The sequence below is a fragment of the Sminthopsis crassicaudata genome, chromosome 4 (assembly GCF_048593235.1).
Source record: "Sminthopsis crassicaudata isolate SCR6 chromosome 4, ASM4859323v1, whole genome shotgun sequence".
Taxonomy (NCBI): domain Eukaryota; kingdom Metazoa; phylum Chordata; class Mammalia; order Dasyuromorphia; family Dasyuridae; genus Sminthopsis; species Sminthopsis crassicaudata.
Window position 1 is genome coordinate 238,462,276 of NC_133620.1, and position 17,260 is coordinate 238,479,535.

Below are 17,260 nucleotides of genomic sequence, written 5' to 3' on the forward strand. Positions count from 1 at the left end.
AATTAGTTCTACAATATTTAAATGACTACTTGTAATTAGCTGTCTCTACCATCAGGCAAATTTTTCTATTAGTAATAATAAATGTACACCATTGGCCAATAGTGTTTGCTCTCAGTTCATTCCTTCTCCTCTTAAGGAGAGAGAATAGGGTTCAGGAAAGATTTCTTCAGGTCTGTTTTTATAGATTTACTTCCAGCTTTACAGGCTTAAATTTGGTCAAATTTCATACTCCTAGGTCTGCCACTAATACAAAGAGTTCAAACTAGCTGAGTGTTAATTTATTAGAGATATTGAAGAGATTCATGCATTGAAGGTGAGAAGTTAGACTAGATGCGTAAAATCCTAATAACTTTAAAAATTTTAAGAATCTAAGGCAGAATGTAATTACAAAAAGAGTAATAGTTTTGGAGGTCAGAAAAGAGGAAGAATTTGCTTCTCCAAAAACAAAATCTTAAAAGTAAGTATTTTAAAATAGTATTTTACTTTCCTAATTACATGTCAAGACAACTTTTTGAAAATTATTTTTACAAGATTTTGAGTCTTAAATTTTTCTTCCAGCCTCTCCCTTCCGAAAATGGTAGCAATTTGACATAGGTTATCCATGTGCTAGCATGTAAAACAGCTTATTAAACTTTTTTCCACTTGTGACCTCTTTTAGCCTGAGAAATTTTTACATGATCTCATCCCAAATCTGAGCCAAGGTGTTTTTGGCTCCATTAATGCATGAGCAGTACAAAGTATTCATGTTTTGTGTTCAGAAGGCTACAGTAAAGTTCCGATGCATGATGAGCAAACACTGCCAGAAACGTCTTGGATTCATTATGCATTTGATTTTGAATTAATTTTTGGTCCTTGTGTTCAGAAACATGTACTATTGCCAAATTTTTTGCAACCTCCACATTCAGTTTCATGACCCACTGTTTAAAAAACCTTTGATGTAAGACATATTTCCATGTAAGTCACATTTGGAAAAAAGAAACAGATCAAAAGGGGGAAAAATTATAAAAGAATAAAGCAAGTGAACAAAAATAAACTTTGATCCTTCATTTGTTTTTCCAAATAGTTTATATAGTATTGGAATTAATTTTTTTTTTTTTTAACGTTTGGTAGAATTCATTTGTAAACCTATTTGGTCCTAGGCCTTTTTTCTTGTTTTCATTTTAATATTATTGTATTTTTCTATTCATGTAGAGACAGTTTTCAACATTTTTGTTACATTTCGAATTCTAAGTTTTTTTTCTTCTTCTCTCCCTTGCCTACTCCCTCCCAAAGACAGCAAGCAATCTGACATAGATTATTACATGTACAACCATTTTGAACATTTCCATTTTAGTCATGTTGTAAAAGTTCTTTATTTGGATGTGGTTAGTATTTTCCTTTATGTGAATTCTTTGTACTTGTCTTAGATCATTGTGTTGCTAAGAAGAGCCATTCATATTTAGTCACCAACAGTGTTACTAATATTATGTACAGTGTTTTCCTGGTTCTGCTTATTTTACTTTGCATCATTTTATACAAGTCTTTCCAGGTTTTTCTGAAGTCTCTCTTTAGCATTTCTTATTGCACAGTAGTATTCCATTCTGTTCATATACCCCAGCCCATTCCTCACTTCATAAGCACCTTTCCCTCCCTGCCCCCATTTTTCCCTTCCCTTTCCCCCTTCCAGTTTCCTATATTTTGGGTGTGAGATAATGTGAGAAATAACTGTTGGACTTGGGAGGGGTGAAGTTGAAGGTCTTTTATTAGCAACTGCAGCACACCTTATAGAAGTGAGAGCAAGCCCTTTTATAGATGTTTTGGCCACCAAGTGCCTTCTCTGTTTTCCTGTTGGCTGGATATTACAGAATATACAATTTCCCAGTCCACCTTTTCATACTTCCTTCTCCTGAGGAACGCATTGTATCATATCATCTTCAAAAAACGATTATATTCCTTCTCCTGAGGAATGCATTGTATCATATCATCTTCAAAAAATGATACTTTTGTTTCTTCGTTGTCTATTCAAATTCCTTCAATTTCTTTTTCTTCTCTTATTGCTATAGCTGACAATTTTAGTACTATATTGAATAGTAGTGGTGATAATGGATATCGTTGCTTCCCCCCTCATCTTATTTGGAAGGCTTTTAACTTACATCGCATATAACGGTTGCTGATGGTTTTGGATAGATGCTGCTTATCATTTTAAGGAATGCTCCTTTTATTTCTATGCTCTAAAATTTTTGATAGGAATGGGTGCTATATTTTGTCAAGCGATTTTTCTGCATCTGTTGAGATAATAATATGCTTTCTATTGGTTTGGTTATTGGAAACTGCCAGTTTGTGTCTTTTGACCATTTATCAATTGAGGAATAGCTTATATTCTTATAAATTTGACTCCATTCTCTGTATATTTGAGAAATGAGGCCTTTATTAGAAATTACTTTCCTTCTAATCTTGGTTTTGTTTGTACAAAAGCTTTTTTTTTTTTTTTAATAGCTTTTTATTGACCAATATATTGAGGTTTCATAACTGAATGTAGAGGTTATGAAATTATGATTTATTGTCAGTAAATGTTTGATTTGTATGCCTGTTTTACATAAATAGCTATATAAGATAGCTATATAACTGGAGTCATGTTAAAATTTCTTGAGTGAAAAGAAGTCGTGAGTGGAAAATGCTTAAGAAGCCCTGCTATGGATCTTTATGGGTGGCTGGGGGCAGGGTGAGGGTGGAGGATCAATCCTGCATTCCTGGTATAAATTCCATTTGGTCATAGTATATAATCCATGTAATGTATTGCTGTAATTGTCTAGCTAATATTGTGTTCAAAATTTTTGCTTTGATAATTAGGGAAATTGATCTATAATTTTCTTTATTTGTTTTAGCTCTTTTTGGTTTAGGTATCATCACCATATTTATGTGATAAAAAGACTCCTTCATTTGTTTTTCCAAATAGTTTATATAGTATTGGAATTAATTTTTTTTTTTTAACGCTTGGTAGAATTCATTTGTAAACCTATTTGGTCCTAGGCCTTTTTTCTTGTTTTCATTTTAATATTATTGTATTTTTCTATTCATGTAGAGACAGTTTTCAACATTTTTGTTACATTTCGAATTCTAAGTTTTTTTTCTTCTTCTCTCCCTTGCCTACTCCCTCCCAAAGACAGCAAGCAATCTGACATAGATTATTACATGTACAACCATTTTGAACATTTCCATTTTAGTCATGTTGTAAAAGAAAAGTCAGAATAAAAGGGGAAAATCCATAAGAAAGAAAAAGCAAACAAAATTTAAAAAAAAAAAGGTGAAAATAGTATGCTTTGATCTATATTGAGGCTCCATAGTTCCCTTTTTTGGGTGCAGATGGCATTTTCCATCATAAATCTATTGGAATTGTCTTAGGTTAATATATTGCTAAGAAGAGCTAGGTCTGTCATATTTGCTCATCATATAATTTTGCTTTTATTGTGTACAATGTTCTTTCTTTTGGTTCTGCTCACTTGACTCAGCATCAGTTCATGTAAGCTTTTCCAGGCTTTTTGAAGCCAGCCTGCTTTTAATTTATAGAACAATAAGATCGCATTGCATTCATATAGTATAACTAATTCAGCCGTTCTTCAATTGGTGGACATTCATTCAATTTCCATTTCCTTGCCACCTCAAAAAAAAAGCTGCTATACAACCATTTTTGCTCATGTGGGTCCTTTCCCTCTTTTATGATCTCTTTGGTATACAAATCCTGTGAGACTGCTGGATCAAAGGCTATACATAGTTTATAGCCCTTTGGGCATAGTTTCAAATTACTCTCCAAAATGTCTGGATCAGTTCACAACTCCACCAACAATGTATTAGTGTTTTTTTTTTTTCCTACTTCCTCTTCAACATTTGTTATTATCATTTCCTATCAACTTAGCTAGTCTGATAGATGTGAGATGTTGCTTCAGAGTTGTTTTAATTTACATTAATCAATAGTGATTTAGAGCATTTTTCCACATGAGTATAGATGGCTTTTATTTCTTCATTAGAAAAGGTTTTTTGGTTGCTTTTGGCTTGTTTTTTGAGCAAGAGAGTGAATTTCCTAGAAATGTTTTTAGAAGGTGAATTTAACTGAAATGTTCAATTTAAATTACAGAGATAATATTAGAGACTATTGTACCATACATTAATAAGATCTTGAATTAAAGTAGTGACTGTGAGAATGCAAAGGAAGGGTGTATATGCCCTTGAGGTTACAAAAGAAGAGTTGATAAAACTTGGTGACTGCTTTGGTTTGACTTGTGGGAGTGAGGGAGAGGAATCAGAAATTAAGTATAGGTGACTGAGAGTAATGGTACTAATAACAGAAATGGAGAAGTAAGAAAATGGAATCTTTCTAAGAATTATTGGGGAGGTAAAAGGAAGGGTGTAGTTGAATGAGCCCTGACTAAAACCAGAAAACCTGAGTTCTGGCTTCAGTACTGAGACTACTCACGGGTTACACAAATCACTTAGCTGCTGTGTTTCAATTTCCATATCTTTAAAATGCAGGGTTTTGACTAGATATCTTTCTGAATTTGGGTCCAGTCTCAGAAACTTACTAACTCTGTGACTCTGGGCATCTGTAAAATGTGCTAGAGAAGGAAAAATGACTAATCCATTCAATTCACCACAGGGTCCTCACTCATTATGCTTGGATCTTCCCCATGGTGAGGATGCCAGTAGAGCATATAGACTGGTCATCAGTTATTTCTTGCTCTTATTACATCACTGGACCATGAAAAGATTAAATTGATTCTATATAATTTTTTATTGATCCTATAAACAGATACTTGATTTTGTCCTGTAACTGCTTAAATCGTGGTTCTTTGTCTCTGAACTTAGCTCATAAATTCAGTTGGTCTACAAGGAGTTAAGTTTAGAAATCTAGTTTTCCTGCTAATTGCTATCCTAGTCTTGCTCTAAGGAATCTGCTATCTTTGAGGGATGCAAGGGAGTCTAGAATTTTTATACCAGCAAACTACATTTTGAGAGTTTGGTTTGCTATCCAGAGAAGTTTGGCCTCCTATCTTTTTATCTTGAAGGTAAATTCAAACAATTAACTTTTCTTAGCCATTGGAAGGAAGGAGGGGCTTGGCCCTTTTTTCCAACTTCCAACCAATCATTATTGTCCCTACACCTCAACTATGCAATCATTTACATTATCCTTAATCATGATGCTATCCACCCTGTTCTGATCTTTGTTTTAACCTTATAGAATTGAGTTAAATCTTCATCTTGGGTTCTTTGGCATAAATCAAGGCAAACTTGACCCCTCCTTTTTTTTTTTTTTTAATATGTTCATACCCTGTTAATAAAATGTTATTATGCTCAGTTTACTTTTGTTGAGTTTTATTCATGATCCATTATTTTTTTCAATCAAATATTCCTTTCTCCTTTCCCTTATATTGTTCTTTCTACTCAATTCCATATTTATATTGTGTTGTAGCTTGATCCTTCCTATGTGTTTTTCCATTGTCCTTTGAAAGATGTTTAACTTCAGTGTATTGGAGATTATAGCAGCTATCCCACATCACTGGAAGCACATTGGTATTAAAAAAAAAAATGATCCTTTGTTTTAAAGAGATTCTTAAGGTCATTAAAAGCATTTTATAGTTTCTTTGTGAGAGTTCACCTTAGCTCATTGTTTATTTTCATTGCCATTCAGACTGATGGGGGATGGGGGGAGAAGGTGATAAGGGGTGGGGGATGGGGGTATGAAGAGTGGGGGTGGGGTGGGGGAACAATACATAAATTGCAATTTCTGTAGGATATCATTCTCTTGCATAGTATATTCTGGCCATAAGCAATTTTTTTTTTTCCACTTAGTTTTTCCTGTGGAGAGAATTGTCAAACTCTTTAAGTGACTATAGATTTCATTAGTATTCTGAAGTGCTTTTGCCCTTATTAAATACTATATCTTTCAATCATTTATGGCATAGAAAGATGTGATCTACTTTGGAATATCTGTTGTATAAGTCTGCATATTTCCTCTGCTCTTTTTATCAAGGGTATTCTAGTTATATATGTAGATTATTTTCATAAAAATTTATGTAGCCTGGAAAGTAAATATATCAACTTGAGGTTAATGATATTTTCTGTTATCTCTTTTGAATAGTAATAAAATGTGGGATTTTTCCTTATACTTTTGGTGATTTTTTTTCCTCCTATTTTCAAATACCTTGAGCACAATCCTTGAAATTAAGTGGTCTGCTATATTAGCCTCTTTTTTGTATGAGCCTCGATTCTATAGGATACATGAGAAATATCAATATCAATATGGGTTTTGTGCTTTGTTTTTCTCATTTTTGTTTACTTTGGGACCATACACACCTCCTTTTTATATGGGACTCTGAGGCTAGTTTTCAAATTTTATCTGAACTTGATAATGAAAAGAATCATAAAAATCTTCAGTCCTTTTTTCTGCCTTTTATAACTTTGGTGTCTTTCCAATATCATCCATAAATACCCTTGAATGACTTTGCTTATTTAGTTCTCTCTGAGATTTCTTTAAACCATACTGCATTTTCCCATACTGGTGCTTGATGTTTTATGAAATTGCTCAAAATGTTACTCAGAATCTTTCACCATTTTCTGATATGAAATTTTACATGTGAACCTGAGTTCAAATCTAGTCTCAGATATTTACTAGCCATGTAAGATCCTTGGTAAGTCACTTAACCTTTGTTTGCCCAACAGATATAATAGATATAATTAGTAGTACCTACCTCTCAGGGTTATTGTGAAGATCAAATGAGAATAATATTTGTAAAAAGCACTTAGAACACTGTAGCATGTGGTAGGTGCTATAGAAATGCTTCTTCCTTTCTCTTGATCCACTTCATATTTTGGGGAGTACATGTATGAAAAATATTCATTAAATATTCACTTTGTAAGCTGGGGTTACAAAAATAAAGCAAAGATAGTACCCTATCATTAGACTGAGTTTACTGTCTAACAGAGGGATACAAGATGTGTAGGGGAATGATGACCAGGAAAGAAAATTTTGATTTGTTAAGTTATAGGTATAGTGAATAGAGCTATAGAAGAATAGGTTGACAAACACTTTTCCAGGGTTAATAATTTAAGTAGTTCTGCTTAGAATTGTTTTAGTTATATGTATATTTTTCTTCATCTCTTTTTTTAGACTAAAAATACACAAAACATGATTTAGTTCACATGTAATAGAAAGACATGTTGCTTTATGTGCAGCCATACTCTTTAAATTCTGAAATATTGTATGTAATTCATACAGTGAAACCTAGTAAGACATCTGAAAATACTGTTGTTTATCCAGCACTATTTGTAGGACCTGAAAAAGCTGATCTCTGAGTTTCAGCAAAATATAACATGATTAATGTTATATTTTGTTATGATTAAATGTACATTTAAACACATATACATGTCAGTGAATACAGTATATTTACACTACCAGTCACACACTTTGGAAAATTTGCCAATTCTTGCAGCTACCAAAGGTATTGCCAGAGGAATAAAAACAAACCCATGACTAGCTCACTTAATGCCAATATATATGTGAACAATATTTGTATTTCTTTGCCAACATGAGTTGCCTCAAGTTCCTGGAAAATATTCTGAAGTCAGGAAAAATTAAAACAGTAAAAGGCCAATGTAAAAAGAACCGTGGCTTCACTACCATGGAGTGCATTCATTCCAGTCAAATCCCTCATGAGCTGGAGCTACATCATCTATAAAACTGGCACCCAGGGGCCCAAAGATTCCATTCCCTTTAAGTCAGTTGATGAAAGCTGTTGGAAGGTTCTTGATTCTATCCCCCCTTTTGTTTGTCATCAGTTTACCTATATTTTTCTAACATAAAGATACTTAAAGGAGATGGCAAAAAGAAGGGAAAATTTTAGAATGACAGAATTTTGCAACATCAGAAGAATGGCTCACAGTGCTTCCCAAGTAGCAATATTTGCTAAGTAGTATATTCTGATGGGGGTTGAGGTCCCTTTAAAATTTTCTTTCTGATTTCCCAACCCCCATGGCTGACCTTTGATTCACAAATCCTGGTCAAAAAGCACCCTTTTGAAGATCTGGGCCCAGCCCCCATCAGATCTGAGCTGGCTTGGGTTTTCTTAGCCCCCATTATCTGCTCAGGTTTCCCCAACCCCTCACAAACAGTTTATTCCTTATCAGAAAAGCCCACCAAGAACTTGGGGTACCACCCACAAGCCCCTTTTAGGTTTAAAAGAGCCAAGCTGGAGTTCTCTCTTTGCAGGAGCCCTTCCCCCCCCAAACATGGTGTCATTCTGGCCATGTAAGGATTCCTGCCTGCCCAGTGATCACCTTTGGCCCTGGCGTCTTTCTACCTTCAACCTTACTTCTAAACCCTACAATATACCTTTTTTTTTTTTTTTTTTTTTTTTTATCAATCTAGGTTTTCGGGCTTGTAAATTCATTTACAGGGGACTCTCAAGCCGCCACTAGAACTCATTTAACTTTGTATACTTGCGCTGAATCCAAAGGGGTTGCAGGGGAGCTCCATTTGACTCCCTGTACCCCAAACCTGCCACTAGACCTCAATCCTAATTTTATTTAAGTATAGACCTCATCATTTGGTTATACCTCATCTTATTCTACATTTTATAAAAAGTCAATTACCTTTCAATCATTTAACAGGTTAAAATGAATGAAAACCAAGTACCTCTACAGATAAAACTAGGGCAGATTTTGGTGTAGGATATATGAGAACGATCGATCAACATCTTTCATCATGTGTTTTGGGTCAATCAGGGGCCATCACTACTTCAGCCAACTTCAGTCAAGACTCCTGTTTTTCTTTTACCTCATGAATAATAGTATTCTAACAGCTAAGATAATTAAGATTTTCCTCTATTATTTGTGTAAAAGTTTCTCCATCCTCTGCATTTAGTACATATGACAGAGAACAAGGTCTGGGATAGTTCAAGTTGAGGGTAAACTTATAGGAATTGAAGTAGTGACAGTACTTTCTAGATTGGTATAAGACACTGAGCAGAACTTTTTAAGTACAAGTAATTTTTAACTGATGCCCAATTTCCTTCTACCAAGAACATGATTGTATTGTCAGCTTCTTTGATGCTATTGAGAGCCATTTCAATCTTGAGGACCATTTCAGGCTTGCTTACAGCCCAATTACTTGCCAAGGTGACCAAAAGACTCCTTGAGTATGCGGTTCTGGTTCTCTATGGTCAGCACACTGATCTTCATCTGAGAGCTGTCAGTATAGATGTGATCTGGAGACTTGGGCTTCAAATGCCCAATCAGTGGCTTTCTGTTTCAGAGATTCCGTGACATCTTCCTGATACCTTATAGAAGGGCTCCTTTGCAGCTCCACAATTTTTGTTTGCAGGGATATGATTTGCTCATCCAAGTATCCAATATCACCAGCTTGTACATTTTAGATGGCTTTTTCTTCCATTGTTTTTCAGGCTTTCCAGACAGTTTTTTCCTGAGGATATTGCATTAGTCATGTAGTCACTGTTACCTAGTCAGGTCAAGCTGAATGCTCTGATGAAAAAACTGCAATTTTGCTTTTAGTTTTTGAGATGCTGAGATCATGGTGTTCTTAATTTTTGTTAAGTTAGCATTAAAGTAAAGAAGACTCAGTATTGCTGCTCTCTGCCCCTGAAAGAGCCTGGCTGTATCCATCCTTGAGTCCAGACACATAATTCATAGTTTTAGCTCACATTCTATGTAGCTGCATGACGGGGAATTAGCTTTTGCTGTCCTTTACAGTATTATTTACACATTCAGATAAACTTCTGAAAACAAAGGGGTTTTCATAGATGATCTCACTTTTATCAAACAATATGCCATATAGCTATCACAGCCTCATATTCTTATCTAAAACACTGAGAGGCAAGTTATGGGGGAGGAGAGGACAGAGAAATTCTCATCTCTAAGAACAGTTTTGAGAAACTGTATTTATTCATAGTTTTTTCTATACATATTTTCACAATTATTTCTACATGAATATCTTAGAAAAATTTTAATTTGTCCAATTTTAATGTCTTCTGCCATTTTTTTATATTCCCAGCATTTATTACTGCATATCCCATAGTAAGAGCTTCATAACTGTTTACTAATTGATTGAAAAATAGAATTTATATTTCCTTCCAAAACTCTTTCCCAAAAATTTCTTTGAATTTTTTTCTTAAACTCATCCATCATATTCAATAATCTACCAAGTCTTGTTGCTATTAATTCCATACCATTGTTTTCATCAGTTCTCTTTTCTCAAACCACATACACATATCTTCTTTATCTATTCCTCACAGAGAAAATTATAGTATCAGACTCTTTGCTTTAAATCTTCTTCCTCTCCAAACCATGCTTCACTTAGTACACTTAAAGCATAGATTTGGGCATAATGCCTGGTATATAGTAAGTACTTACTTATTGACTATGTAATTTCCTGACCTCAAAATCTAGAATGGTTTCTTGTTTCTAGGATAAAATATAGAAAAACTCTTCAGCCTAATATTTATAACTTTTCCCAATGTAGGTCCCACATATTTTTCCAGACTTATTTCATATTATATCATTCCTGTCATTCTGGTTAAACTTGTATGCTGCCGATTTTCCATACAGATTACATTTAACACCTTTCTATATCTTTGCACAGACAGCTATTTCAGCAGTCTTTACAGTATACTCCACCCCTTCGAATCTCTAGCTTTCTTTATTGTGTGTTCAAGTGTGTTTTTTTCCTACCAGAGGCTTTTCTTGAATCATACCCACCCGTTCCCCCATCTTAGTTGTTTTTACTTTGTATATATCTTGTCTATGTACAAGTTGTATTTCTCTTAGTAGAATGTGAAAAGACTCCTTGAATAATCTTTTGTCTTAATTTTCCCAAGCCTAAAATATTGCTTTGCTATAAAGATTCCTCTTCAGGCTAGAATAAAGAGTCTGAATATGACCATAGTGAAGATTACTTGTGGTAATGTTTAGCTCTTATTTGTGGGCTGGAGTGGAGAACCAAATCTTATTTAAATAACAAAATCTCTGATTTTATTGTTGTAGTAGCCTTTTCGTATAAGGAAACTTCTACCAGTTGGTAACTTCTCCTTCTCTATAACTAAGTTGCCTGGAACCTCAGAGTTTAAGTGACTTACCCAGACTTGCCCTTGTATGCCAAAGTGGGGCCTGAACCTAGTTCTTATTAATTCTTAGGCTAGCTCTTAGTCTAATGTCATATTGCTTCTTCTCTAATCAAAGATTTACAACTAGGAAGGGGCATTATAGATCATCCAGTCTAACCCTTTCACTTTATAGTTGAGGATACTGGGGCCCAGAAAAGTGATATAATTTGCCTAGGATCACACTAGTATTAGAGAACAGATATCCCACTACTAAAGAACTTTGACCCATAATAAGAATAGTCAAGATATAGTATATTGACCCATAATAAGAATAGTCAAGATATAGTACATTGGGAACAATACTGAATTAGGAGTTCTGGACTCTCCTGGTCCTAAACTGTGTACAATCCCTTAGAAAGATTATCAAATAATATCAAAGTAGCTTTTTAAAATAGAAATAATAAGAACCTCATCTTTCCTCCAGAAATGCTATGAGAATCAAAGGAGATAATGTAATAACACTTTTAAAAATGTAAAGTAGTTTTAAAGTATAAGTTGGTATGATAATAATGGTATTTGGGTAGCATATGCATAAATAGCTTTCACATATTCAGAAGCATTCACTGTCTCTCAATTTTCTCTAGGATAAAGGCTTCTTTGAAGCCTTTAAAGAAGATAAAGATAACTTCTTAGCTTGGTAACCAAGGACTTACATTATATAGTCTGACTCCCAACTTTTCTAAATGAATTTTATTAGTCTACCAACTCTTTCCCCCCTTTCCCTTCCTTTTTCTTCAGTCAAAATGAAAACCAAACACTTAAGCAGTCCAGTTCTTCTGCCTTTGAATTTTTTCTTTTCTTTTCTTTTTTTTTTTTTTTTTTGGGTGGAGTGAGTGGGGGTCAGAATCTCCACTGGTGCAAGTTAGTCAGTGACTATTTAGTCTTATTTAACCTTAAGACAGTGGGGGCACTGGTAATTATGTGATTTGTCTTTATTCGTACAATCAGTACCTTCTAACATTTAAGCAGAGCTTGGTAATTTAAAAAATATTTGATACACACTATCACATTTGATTCTCCATTAAGCATTTTTGAGAACAGGAAAATTAAGCTATAAGCAAATACGTTATGGAGATTCCAACGGTTCAGCTACTGAACCAAATCTGGTCCTCTAAAAGTCTTCCCTCTAAAAGTTTTATTTCCACTATATCATGATAAATATGTTGCCTCTCTTGCTTATCTTTTTTTCCTCCACTTAACTGTATCTTTGAAGATTCAGCACAGATCCTGTCCCCTCTGAAACTTTAGTTCCTGTAGTCTATTTACTGAGCTTCTTTAGTTACCACTTCGAGTTTCTACTATCCATTTGGCATTCTACTCCCTTGTATTACTTTGTCCTGTCTCACCAAACTCTCTCTCTTTTTTTTTTTTTTTTTAGCGCAGGAGTCACATCAACCAGCACCTGAATTGTGACTAAGAAATGAAGATGCTAAATAAATTTTTGTGATTGATAATTACAAACATTTAACTCATTTCATATTAGGTTCTGGTATTTTAAATCTGTTATTTTCAGTTAGGTCAAAACAGTACAGTATGAATTATTTTCTGTTGAGCAAACATTGCTTACCCTGCTTTTGATTTTGCCTAAATGCAGTTTAAATATTTTGCGCTTATTTATGCATATATATTTGTACCAATCACATTTTTCTTCATATTACCATATAATTCCTTAGACTTCTCAAGCTTCTAAATCAATTATATTGGTTCAGCCAGTGAAAGAACACTACTGTACAAAACTTTGCTGTTCTTTACTTCTAAAAAACCCAGAATTTGATTCATCAGTATTCTTTATATGTCAGGATAATATATATATATATAGGTATATAAATGTATATATATATACCTATTGTGTGTGTGTGTGTGTGTGTGTGTGTGTGTGTGTGTACACACACACACACACACACACACAATAGGATATTATAACTAGAAGCAATCTTGGAAATCATTCTTTTCATTCCTCTCATTTTGTAGTTGAAGACCCTAAGTTAAGTAAGTTTATTGGTAATTAAGTTGCATTAATTAACATTTTGTTGTTCTGTTCTGACTCCATTTGGTGTTTTTTTGGCAAAGATATAGAAGTGGTTTGCCATTTCCTTCTCCAGCACGTGTTTCAGATGAGGAAACTGAGGAAAAACAGGGTTAAGTGATTTGCTTAGGATCATATAACTAGCAAGTGTCTAAGGCCAGATTTGAACTCCAGAAGATGAATCTTCTGGACTTTCACCCTGGCACTCTTTTCACTCTGGTACTGAGTTTTACCTAGTTGCCTCACTGTGTGTTATGTGTCAACTCTATTTCACTGATCTACTTTTTTTGTTTCTTAGCCATTGTAATTGCTGCCTTATTACATGGCTTAAGATTTATATATTGATTAGACTTCCTTTGTTTACATTTTTTCATTAATTCCTTTAATATTCTTGACCTTTTGTTCTAGGTGAATTTTGTTATTTTGTCTAGCTCAATAAATTAAAAAAAATTTAATTGGGATGGCACTGAAAAAGTGGATTAGTTTAGGTAGATTGCCATTTTTATTATATTGGCTTAGCCTACTCATGAAGAGTAAATATTTCTCGAATTATTTAAATCTGACTTTATTTGTATAATTATGTTTATTTGGTTCCTGGATTTGTCTTGGCAGTATACTTCCAGGTATTTTATATTGTTTATAAAGTATCTCTTACTGTTTCTTCTTGCAGGGCTTTGTTGGTTAAATATATGTTGGTGTTCTATGTGGGTTTATTTTATGTTCTGCTACATTGTTAAAATGATTGTTTCAACTAACTTTTTAGTTGAATCTTCAGAATTTTCCAAGTGATTTACTTGGAAATTGTATGCAAAAAAAGATACTTTAATTGCTTTATTATCCATTGAGATTCCTTCCATTTCTTTTTTCTTATTGCTATTGTTAACATTTCTAGTACAATATTCAATAATGTTAGTGATAATGGACATCCTTGTTTCACTCCTGATCTTAATAGAAAGGCTTCTGGCCTGGACCTATGCTTTCCATTCTGGTTGTTTCTGAGTTACATTCATTATCTAGAGGGTAATAGTTGATTCTGCCTTTATTTGTGATATTGATATTTGTACCCATTTCTCCTAGATTGACACCTGGGACATGAGGTCTAGGCTAATGGTGTTAAACAAAAATAGAAAAAGGGTCTCATTATAACTTAGTTTTAAAGTGTAATATTATCTTTTGTTTTAGTATTTTGTTAAATATTTCCCAGTTACATTTTAATTTGGGTCCCCCAACTTTGGGAGTGGGCCCTGTGTCTAGACCATTACAATCTTTTTCCCTGACCTCCTTCAAGTCATTATATTCTTTGGTTTTTTTTTTTTTTTTTTTTTTTTTACTGTTTCAAATTCTTTCTCTCTCTATCCCTTCTCCCACCCATTGACAAAGCAAGAAACATAATAGCCATTATATATATGAAACCATGAAAAACCATTATGTTCTTTTTAAGCTTCCCTATCATACTCCCTTTTAAGACCAGTCCTCTTGCAAAGTTCTATTTCTATTTCTCCAGAAGTTTGGCTTTCAAATCATTGATTACTTATAAACATACCCTGGGAGCCCTTAAAAAAAAAAAAAAAAAAAAAGTAGAAACCTTTTCCTGACCTGTTTTATGATGAGTGTAAATAGCAGTTATTTTTTGTTTTGGCCAGAAACTCAAAGAATCTTCTCTCAGATTGATATCTTAAATTGGGGATCTTTTACTTCAACGCTTCCCTAGTCATTGAATGACTATCTGTGGACCTGGACAAACTGAGACCTGGGGAAGACCTTAATTTTTAAAGATCCATATCCCCCATCATATACTGACTAGGCCACTTCTAGTCATTTTGAGCTTTGTCTTGTCACTGGACTTGTGTCTTTATAGAAGAGGGGAAAGCTGAAGACTATACAGTTCTTCCTCACTTAAATTCTATTCATGCAAATTAAGATATCACCCTCCTGTTGTCATTGGTCCTTTTCAAAAACAGCAACAATCAACATAGAGAAAAAAATGGCTTAATGCCTTGACTTTTGATATGTATTTGGAAGAACATTTGATTATATTAGTACACTAGTATGTATTATAACCAGGACTGGTATTTCACAATGAAGATATTGAGTTGAGTTCAAGACTAAAAATGGGAAGAAAGTAGGCTGGATTATATTTGAGAAATCAAGCAGCACTTTGAACTGCTTTAAGCTCTGTGGCAGAAAATCCATTTTTTAAAAAAAATATGAACATTTTACTGGTGATGCTATATGATTACAAGTTTTGGAACATTACAATTTTTTAAAAATCCATAATTGTTTTGAAAATTCTAGAGTTTTACCTGAAAATCACTAAATTATGCTTAGCTTTTGACTCAGTAATTCTACTACTGGGTTCATCTCCCAAAGAAAGCAGAAAAGAACCTATGAATATAAAAAATATTTATAGCAGGTTGTTTTTTTTTTTTTGTATCAAAAAGATGGGAAAGTTGGTGGGTGTGAATACTCTTTTGTATCTTGTTATAAAGAAGATCTGTGTGCAAGCAGTGATTAAAGGAATATAAAGTACTAAAATACTCAAATAGATCCCAGAGCTTATCTATGTTTTTTCCCTTTCATAATGAAGATTACAAACCATTTATACATGACTGTATGACTGTAGACCTACCCCCAGTGTGTTAAGGGCTATTTTTGCTTTCTCCTAACAACACCAGCATATCATTGATCACATAAGCTTTCTGCCATGTTATCCCTTGCACTTGATTATATGGAGTCATACTAATTAGACTTCTCTATCAACTTTCTCCCTCAAATTTTACAATTGAATTTGTATTCTAAGCTAATGTTGTCCTTGATTGCTATATCTTCTCTTACCAAGGAAGTTAACTGTGTACTGATTTTAAGGTCTTTTATTATGGCCGTTGAACTTATTTTAGTTAAATTTTTATGTAGAATCATTATTCACATTGTTATTTCTTCCATTGATATTGTATGACTGACTGGCCAGGGTACTGGGAAAGAACTTATGTAAGAGGGAGGATTTGAGCTGTAAAGGAAGCTAGGTATAATAAAAGGAGGATTTTGAAGAGAGCACATTTTAGGACTGAAGGACAAATTATGCAAAGGCACAGACATGAGAAATGGAACATTGGTGCAAAGAGCAGGTAGTTTAGTTGGCTTGGAGAATAGAGTTCATGAAGAAGACTAATATATAATAAGTCCAAAAGATAGACTGAACATAAAAGGCTTTGAAATCCAGACAGAAAAACTTGTAATTTTATCACAGAAGCAATAGGAAGCACTAGAACTTTTTGACTAGAATGCTGATGGGGTTTTTATGTGCTTCAAAAATAATATCTGATTTGGTATTATAGAGTATATATATGAGAGAGGGAGAGGGAATGATGAAAAGGGAGGAGTATGATTGTAAAAGATGTAACTTGTGCAGGATACAAAAAATATTAATATTGTATAAGTAGTAACTTATTACCACTATGTATTCTTTTTTAAAAATTCAATTTAGACATCTTAACTTATACCTTGTTTTTTCAATAAGTACTTATAAATTTATGAATCTAACCCATAAATGTTTTCATTAGAAAATTTGGAAAATGGTGGAGGTGTATACAAAGGTAAAATATATGTTTAACAAAAGAAGTTAGTATGCATAGACTGTTTTTAGGTTTAATTTTTTCAATTTAATTTTTTTTTGGTTATTTTTCTTTTTCCATTACTACCTCCAAATGATGATCTTAAAAATAATCTCTGCTTTAAGTTACCTGTTGTGGGTTAATTTTCTGTTTTTGTAACAAGCTATTTCAATATTTTAGCAGTTTTTCTTTATAGAATAGTGATTATCCATTTTTTTTTTTTTTCAGATTGATTATACTGGAACAGATGAAAAAGATCCCTGCAATAAGTGTTTGTTCTGGAATGACACAAAACCCTGCATTTGTGAAATAAACTTCACATTGGAACAACCATTTGAGGTCTGTATTTCAGAGGATTTTGAGTAGAAAAATGCTGTTTAAATAAGACAAAAATAATTTTCATATTTAAGTAATTTTCCTCCCTGTGGGGAAAAAATAGCCCATCTTTTTTTTTTTTAAAGGAAACTAAAAATATA

General features: G+C 33.5%; 1 protein-coding gene and 1 pseudogene across 2 annotated transcripts in view; one reads left to right on the top strand and one right to left on the bottom strand.

The window, feature by feature from the left end:
- Window positions 1–17,260, top strand: part of TMEM30A (transmembrane protein 30A) — a 60,018-nt gene that overhangs the window by 23,034 nt on the left and 19,724 nt on the right. For both annotated transcript variants that reach the window (XM_074310482.1, XM_074310481.1), the window contains one exon: window positions 17,013–17,123. In XM_074310482.1, the coding sequence (XP_074166583.1) occupies window positions 17,013–17,123 (111 nt within the window). The remainder of the gene's footprint in view (window positions 1–17,012; window positions 17,124–17,260) is intronic.
- On the bottom strand, window positions 8,783–10,755 carry LOC141566886 (inhibitor of nuclear factor kappa-B kinase subunit alpha pseudogene; annotated as a pseudogene).